Source organism: Oncorhynchus mykiss, chromosome 5 (assembly GCF_057628025.1).
Source record: "Oncorhynchus mykiss isolate SJ-2025 chromosome 5, ASM5762802v1, whole genome shotgun sequence".
Lineage (NCBI taxonomy): Eukaryota > Metazoa > Chordata > Actinopteri > Salmoniformes > Salmonidae > Oncorhynchus > Oncorhynchus mykiss.
In genome coordinates, this window is record NC_143026.1 from 1499981 (window position 1) to 1508566 (window position 8586).

The 8586-nt window shown below is 41.8% G+C and overlaps 1 protein-coding gene across 2 annotated transcripts; it reads left to right on the plus strand.

Annotated features, from left to right (window-relative positions):
- The first annotated feature begins 288 nt into the window (after nt 1-288).
- si:busm1-57f23.1 (CY domain-containing protein) lies at nt 289-8175 on the plus strand. Of its 2 annotated transcripts, XM_021601518.3 has the most exons (5): nt 4764-4957; nt 5052-5171; nt 6018-6169; nt 7189-7293; nt 7847-8175. In XM_021601518.3, exons 2-5 carry the CDS (start codon nt 5066-5068, stop codon nt 7931-7933), a joined length of 450 nt encoding a protein of 149 aa, XP_021457193.1. In that variant the 5' UTR covers nt 4764-4957; nt 5052-5065; the 3' UTR covers nt 7934-8175. The 2 variants fall into 2 exon arrangements, with proteins under 2 accessions (XP_090089694.1, XP_021457193.1); XM_090233568.1 differs by having other exon boundaries at nt 289-5171.
- The last annotated feature ends 411 nt before the right edge of the window (nt 8176-8586 follow it).

An 8586-nucleotide genomic window follows, 5' to 3' on the forward strand; every position in this document is an offset into this window, starting at 1 on the left:
CGAAAACACATTATGGAGACTATCATCGGATTATAGGATGTGCCAATGTTTGAACAATTCCCTTAATTTGTTCAGAGCACTTTGAATAGCGGGTAGTTAGAACGCAAGAATGCGTCTTTTTGCGAGACTGACCCTGAAAAAGGTCATGTCTCGTTTTGTTTTGAATTTTCTCAATGGCAATATTAATCTGATCACTCTTGTAGCCCCTCTCCAGGCGCCTACCCTTCTGATGCTCCCAGTATCTCATGTGTATTTTGCGCTGGTGAGCATTTCCTGGTCGACTGCCAACAGGTGAAGGCACAGCCACACGAAGCCAAGGTTGAGTTTCTGAGATCAAAAGGCCTTTGTTTTGGCTGTTTGATGAGGGGACACTTAAGCAAAGAATGTAAAAGAAGGATGACCTGTCAGAAATGTCAAAGACAGCACCCCACTATCCTGCACATTGAAGGAAGAGAGAGATTTAGATCTCTGAAGGCAGATACGAGGGGTGTAGCGGTAAAGACCAAAGGAAGCCACTACATTCAAGTCAAAAAACTCCGTGAAGGATTTCTATCGGAAGGAAATCTCCGGTTCGGACACACGCTGGATATTGTTCTATTTGTAATTGCATTCGGATCGTAAGGACAGCTCGCTTGGAAGGATTTGAACTCCTAGTATTCGCCAGCCGTGAGCAACCACTGCGAATTAATGAGCTGCCCTGTTCAATGCGATCGTTTGATCATGCTTATTATGGAAGCGCAAATGTGCTTTTAATTGGAATGTTTGATAAACTTGGGAATGGAATTCAAAACACAGCGCTGTGAAAACAATTAAGAAGTTTACGTTTGGGAAACACTGAGATCCTACGCACAATGTAGCCTAATCTTACGTCTAATATTTGGCCTAACGTGGAAATGCAATGGATCAACGCAACGCATGCAATCTAAGGATACTGCGTGTTTAAACTTCATTAAAGGGACAACTTATAATGGGATGAAATGTTTAAAATGCATCTAAAATGACGAACTTGCACATGTTCAATTCAAAATGGGTCAATATGCTGAAATGGAGGACTGTGTTTTAAAGCATTAAAGGAGGTCTAAAGGGGCATTACGTTTAACAATCAAAAACCAACAACTGTATCATTGTAAATTGAGTGAACTAAAAGTGAATGATGGAGGATGAAATCCCAAATAAGACTCCACTGGAGAGGGCAGAGGGGCATCTAAATTCACTCCATGCAGCCCGGAGAGGCAAACTTGGAGTGTGTACACGCAAAATGAATGAAATAAAAGCCCTTCTTGTTGATAGAGGAAACATTGAAACTGTGGATGAGAGTCTTGAAGCATTTCATGCTGTTCTCAATGACTTTAAGAATGCTCATGATTCTGTGCTAGAGCTGGTCACAGAGGAGGAACACGAACAGGAGAGCATTAACTATTATCAACCAAGAATGAGAACTTATGAACATTTCCTGAAAGAGGTGGAAATATGGAAAAAAGCTGAAATCGAGTCACAAACGCTAATTGAACCACACGACAGCATTTCCAATGTGTCAAAAACATCAAGTAAAACAAAGTATTCTAAGACTGCTTCCTCAGTGTCCTCTGCACGCCTAAAAGCTGAGGCAGAACGAGCAGCTCTACTAGCTCGCCAAGCATCATTACAGGACAAGCATGCATTGGAACTGGAGAAAGCTCAACTGAAACAACAGAAAGCTCAACTGGAACAACAGAATGCTCAACTGAATGTTAGGATGGAAAAAATGGCACTGGAAACAGACATAGCAGCATATAATGCCAAACTGAAGGTTCTGGAGAGTGTTGAGTCAACTTCTCAATCCCATGCTGTGGCAGCCCATTTTCTAAGCCAAGAAGATGGAACGAACTCTTTATTTTGAGAACCAGGAACCCGAGGTCTATAAGGAACCTGAACCATCACCTGTTGAGTTTGCTACATTAGGTGCAGTTCCAAAGAGTTTTACAACAACCGACCACAAAGCCATCAAAACCTATTCAGAAAACAGCCATAAACCACACCCTTCAGCAGCCAGCATCAAGGTCTAGCAATCAACACAGAATCAACACTGCGGGTATCAGCCATAATACCAGCCATGATGACCTCTCTACTGTCATGCAAAGGCAGAATGAAATTGCTGACCTCCTTGTACTACAGCACAAACAGGCCACACTCCCTGTTAGGGAGATGCCTATGTTTGACGGTGATCCTCTAAACTTTAGGCCATTTATGCGTGCATTTGAGCATGGTATAGAAGATAAGACAAGCAGTCACCAGGATAGGCTCTATTACCTGGAACAGTACACCTCTGGTCAGCCCAAGGATCTGGTCCGTAGTTGTCTGCATATGGAAGCCAGAAGAGGCTAGTCCTTTACATACACTCAATTAGTATTTGGTAGCATTGCCTTTAAATTGTTTAACTTGGGTCAAACATTTCAGTTAGCCTTCCACAAGCTTCCCACAATAAGTTGGGTGAATTTTGGCCCATTCCTCCTGACAGAACTGGTGTAACTGAGTCAGGTTTGTAGGCCTCCTTGCTCGCACATGCTTTTTCAGTTCTGCCCACACATTTTCTATAGGATTGAGGTCAGGGCTTTGTGATGGCCACTCCCATACCTTGACTTTGTTGTCCTTAAATTTTGTCACAACTTTGGAAGTATGCTTGGGGTCATTGTCCATTTGGAAGACCCATTTGCGACCAAGCTTTAACTTCCCGACTGATGTCGTGAGATGTTGCTTCAATACGTCCACATAATTTTCCTCCCTCATGAAGCCATCTATTTTGTGAAGTGCACCAGACCCTCCTGCAGAAAAACACCCCCACAACATGATGCTGCCACCCCCTTGCTTCACGGTTGGGATGGTGTTCTTCGGCTTGCAAGCCTCCCCCTTTTTTCTCCAAACATAACGACGGTCATTATGGCCAAACAGTTCTATTTTTGTATCATCAGACCAGAGGACATTTCTCTAAAAAGTACAATCGTTGTCCCCATGTGCAGTTGCAAACCGTAGTCAGGCTTTTTATGGTGGTTTTGGAGCAGGGCTTCTTCCTTGCTGAGCGGCCTTTCAGGTTATGTTGATATAGTACTCGTTTTACTGTGGATATAGATACTTTTGCACCCGTTTCCTCCAGCGTCTTCACAAGGTCCTTTGCTGTTGTTCTGGGATTAATTTGCACTTTTCGCACCAAAGTACGTTGATCTCTAGGAGACCGAACGCGTCTCCTTCCTGAGCGGTATGACAGCTGCGTGTTTATACTTGCGTACTATTGTTTGTACAGATGAACGTGGTACCTTCAGGCATTTGGAAATTGCTCCCATGGATGAACCAGACTTGTGGAGGTCTACAATTTTTCATGGCTGATTTCTTTTGATTTTCCCATGATGTCAAGCAAAGAGGCACTGAGTTTGAAGGTAGGCCTTGAAATACATCCACAGGTACACCTCCAATTGACTCAAATTATGTCAATTAGCCTATAAGAAGCTTCTAAAGCCATGACATAATTTTCTGGAATTTTACAAGCTGTTTAAAGGCACATTCAACTTAGTGTATGTAAACTTGTGACCCCCTGGAATTGTGATACAGTGAATTATTGTAACAGCTGTTGGAAGGAGGTGTGGACCAAAGCGCAGCGTGGTACTTGTTCATGATCTTTATTTGACTGAACACTAAAACACAAAACAACAACTTGAATAAACGAAACCGAAACAGTCCTGTAAGGTGCATAAACACTAAACAGAAAATAACTAACCACAAGACACAGGTGGGAAAAGGCTACCTAAGTATGGTTCTCAATCAGAGACAACGATAGACAGCTGCCTCTGATTGAGAACCATGCCCGGCCAAACACACAGAAATAGAAAACATAGATCAGAAAAAAACATGCCCACCCCAAATCAAGCCCTGACAGAACCAAAATAGAGACATAAAAGGGATCTCTAAGGTCAGGGCGCAACAATTATAATTGAAATAATCTGTCTGTAAACAATTGTTGGAAAAATGACTTGTGTCATGCACAAAGTAGATGTCCTAACTGACTTGCCCAAACTATAGTTTGTTAATAACAAGAAATTTGTTGAAAAAAACAAGTTTTAATGACTCCAACCTAAGTGTATGTAAACTTCCGACTTCAACTGTATATTTGAATTAATTTATTTATTATTATCATTATGTATTATTATTTATAGTTATTTTTCATTCAGAAATTACTTCATATTTCTGAGTTAGTCAGATATTAGTTTAGAAAGATTTGGGATCTAACTAGCTACCATGCTACCAGCTAGCTATTACTAGCTAGCTGCTTATGAAAGGTAGATAACTGGTTAATTTGACACCCAAAAAATCGTTCAAACTATTTCTCAATGTTTCTCAATTACTGTCGCTGGCTAATGAATTTGATCATGCTTTGTGATACAGCCAGTTTTATGTTGTTTTAGTCCACACATGTTGCCCTGTCACCTACAGTAGAACATGAAGAACAGCATTGGTGAATGTAGGGTGTGTCTATATATATTTAAACTCTGCATCGTTGGGAAGGGCTAGTCAGTCAGTCCGTGATGGTAAAGTCTGTTGTATTCGGTGCATGTGACAAATACAATGTGATTTAGGTTCACATAGAAACATCCACACCTTTGAAAACCCCTACACACACAAAATACACACACCCACAAAATACACACACCCACACAATACACACACCCACACAATACCCATCCACCCAATGCCCAGTCATCTATATTAAAGCCCTGCTGACTGGCATAATACCCACCCACCCAATGCCCAGTACTCAGTCATCTATATTAAAGCCCTGCTGACTGAGTACTCAGCTCTTACTGCTGTTACTGCCAGGAAGAGGGTGTGGACTTAACTGGCTGGTTAAACATTCCACTGCCTAAATACAGAACCCTTCCTTTCTCTCATTCAACAGCAAACTGACTCAGACCACAGAGGATAGCTACTGGTAATACAGCTGTCTCTGTGTCTCTCTCCCTCTCTCTCTCTGTGTCTCTCTCTCTGTCTCTGTTTCGAGCTAACAGCTTCATCTAACTTCCCAGGATACCATAACACCATGGCTCCCCAGTTGTTGCCGTTGTTGTCTCTGGTCTCAACTCTCTACCTGGTGGCCCAGGGACAGGAGCAGCCTCAACCCATAGAGGAGGAACCTATCACAGCGAGTAAGTACTGTGGACTAGCTTATCTTACCTTACTGTTATTTACCTCAGTTAATGCCTGTTCACTAACTGGTCCTACTGCGGACTAGATTCCATTTTAAGATAACTCTGCATCCAATCCAAAGCTGTTGCTTTTTGTTAATGATAAACTCAACTGCGTAATGTATTTTAGTGTGTTGTGATCGTGTCTGTTTTGAAGTTGTAACAATGTGTGTTATGAATGATACTATAGGAAATGTAACTACAAACTTGACACTGGAATGATTGTGTACTTTACTAATGAACCCCAAACAGGGAAAGCATGAAATGGTTCAATTCCTTCATCCAAACCCAGTTCATTTGATGATTCATTAAAAATGTTGATGTCAACAGAACTAACAAGACATAGTGTGTTAAAAGTCTGCTTGCTCTGGTGGACGTGAAACATTTAACGGGGCAATCCGGAATTGGTGCCAATTTGGACTTTAAGAAAAATATATACAATCCAAACAATTGGTACATACATTTTTGGCCTCAACTCTTTTTCGAATCCCCAAATGCCATTCTAAGGTGTTTAGAAAAACTGTCTGTTGTCCAGACATTAATGAGTCTCAGAAATATCAGAGCAGTTGATGTCATATGTTGAGTTGGGCAGAAGGCAGAAGTGACTCAATTTGCGGCTGGTTATTTTCCCTTTTTACCGCAATATTGACGCCGTCCTGCCCACTCAGCTCTCTGGTTCCTATGAGTCAGAGGAGTTGGACTGTGTTGTTGTTCTGTTTTTACTGACTGCTCCTACTTTAGTACAGGAGTTAGCTTCCTAACCTCACTGCTTGTTCAGCTCCATGTAACTGAGTGTTGTGGTTGTAGAGAACATCCAGCTTCTGGGTGGCTGGTTCAGCAGAGACCCAGAGAGCCTGGAGGTGCAGACCACTGCTAAAGCTGCTGTGGACCACTTTAACACCCAGTCTAATGCCAGGAAATTCTTCAGACTGATCAATGTCATCTCTGCTGAGACTCAGGTGACAGTATTATCCAGGTTTCATCCTAGATGGTCCCCTATTTCCTCTAGGCTACATCCTAAATGGTCTCCTATTACCTCTAGGCTACATCCTAAATGGTCCCCTATTTCCTCTAGGCTACATCCTAAATGGTCCCCTATTTCCTCTAGGCTACATCCTAAATGGTCCCCTATTTCCTCTAGGTTACATTCTAAATGGTCCCCTATTTCCTCTAGACTACATTCTAAATGGTCCCCTATTTCCTCTAGGCTACATCATAAATGGTCCCCTATTTCCTCTAGGCTACATCCTAAATGGTCCCCTATTTCCTCTAGGCTACATCATAAATGGTCCCCTATTTCCTCTGTTACATCCTAAATGGTCCCTATTTCCTCTAGGCTACATCATAAATGGTCCCCTATTTCCTCTGTTACATCCTAAATGGTCCCTATTTCCTCTAGGTTACATTCTAAATGGTCCCCTATTTCCTCTAGACTACATTCTAAATGGTCCCCTATTTCCTCTAGGCTACATCCTAAATGGTCCCCTATTTCCTCTAGGCTACATCCTAAATGGTCCCCTATTTCCTCTAGGCTACATCATAAATGGTCCCCTATTTCCTCTGTTACATCCTAAATGGTCCCTATTTCCTCTAGGCTACATCCTAAATGGTCCCCTATTTCCTCTAGGCTACATCATAAATGGTCCCCTATTTCCTCTAGGCTACATCATAAATGGTCCCCTATTTCCTCTAGGCTACATCCTAAATGGTCCCCTATTTCCTCTAGGCTACATCCTAAATGCCCTCCTATTAACCCTAGAGTGCACTACCTTTTTCATTTGGGACACTGTCCTATTCTTCTAACTACCTCCCTTTAAGTGGTAAAGTCATTTACACAACTTCTGCTATTCATGTATAACATTAATTGTATATACTTGCACAAACATCTCTTATTATTAATTTATTCAACTAAAAAGCTGATGTCAACAGGTGGTATGGTTGTTTCTTACTAAGGCTCTCCTTTATATGACCCAAACAGGTGACTAACATGATCAACTATAGGATCGAGGTGATCATCGGGAAGACCAAGTGCCTCAAGACAGAGCACAACTCAGATGTGGAGTCCTGTGTTCTGGGGAAAAAGGTTACTTTTTCTGATGCTCATGGATATACAGAGCAAAGATGATACGGATATACTGTACGGGACTTAGAAACTGGATGTATGTCCCACATGGCACCATATTCCCTATACAGTGCACTACTATTGACCAGAGTAGTGCACTACTTTTCACCAGAGTAGTGCACTACTTTTCACCAGAGTAGTGCACTACTAAGGGAATAGGGTGCCACATGGTGTTGCATAAGTATAATTATGATATAAGTGCTTCTGCATTGGAAAGCTACAGATTTAGCAGTTCTTTCCTTTTAATGGAGAGATTTAAGCACTTAATGCAGATACTGAGCTGGGCATTAGAGCCTTTTACTTACGTAAGTAAAACAAAATGACAATTTTATAGCATGCAGTACATACCTGGTGGTACCAGAACGGTTTGTGTTATCATTCCACTCCATGTCATGTCCCAGACAGGTCTGGTACTCAGGCTATACATACAGTACACCATGTAATATTGACCTCATAGATCACAGTGTCTATACAGTTTATTGACATTAATGTGACGTAATCGTTTGTTTTACAGCGCCTGACATGTACATTTGAGGTGTGGTTTAACCCTCGCAATGAAAAGTACGAGATCACCAACTCCTCTTGCCAGAAGCAAATCTGACTCCAGATCAGTTTCAACCAACAACTACATGATCTGTCCTCTTCCTCCTGTAATAAGTAACACTGACTCTAGACCAGTCATCACAGTCTACTGACTACCTGAACATGACAATGACTATCTACAGAGTTACGCTACAACGGAATGCTTCATCATTGAATGACTTGACTTTTCAAAACTGCTTAGATTTCTTTTAGGATTTGATGTGATTTTGTTTCTAATAAAATCGTTTTCAACTGACATTATTTAAGGACCTATTTTTTGTGGTTTTTAATCATATGATTTTGGGGGAAATGTTATCAGTGGATGACCAGATTCATTTTACTCTTGGACAGAAATGACAGAGTTCCCTACAGGGACAGAGATGACATAGTTCCCTACAGGGACAGAGATGACATAGTTCCCTCCTGGGACAGAGATGACACTGGGACAGAGATGACATAGTTCCCTCCTGGGACAGAGATGACAGAGTTCCCAACAAGACCAGAGATGACATAGTTCCCTACTGGGACAGAGATGACATAGTTCCCTCCTGGGACAGAGATGACACTGGGACAGAGATGACATAGTTCCCTCCTGGGACAGAGATGACATAGTTCCCTCCTGGGACAGAGATGACATAGTTCCCTCCTGGGACAGAGATGACATAGTTCCCT

Excerpts from the sequence above, each read along its gene's own strand:
- si:busm1-57f23.1 (XM_090233568.1), top strand. The coding sequence starts at position 5,066 with ATGGCTCCCCAGTTGTTGCCGTTGTTGTCTCTGGTCTCAACTCTCTAC. Across the intron at positions 5,172-6,017 it reads GGAGGAACCTATCACAGCGA|AGAACATCCAGCTTCTGGGT; the intron begins GTAAGTACTGTG and ends TTGTGGTTGTAG. Across the intron at positions 6,170-7,188 it reads TCATCTCTGCTGAGACTCAG|GTGACTAACATGATCAACTA; the intron begins GTGACAGTATTA and ends TGACCCAAACAG.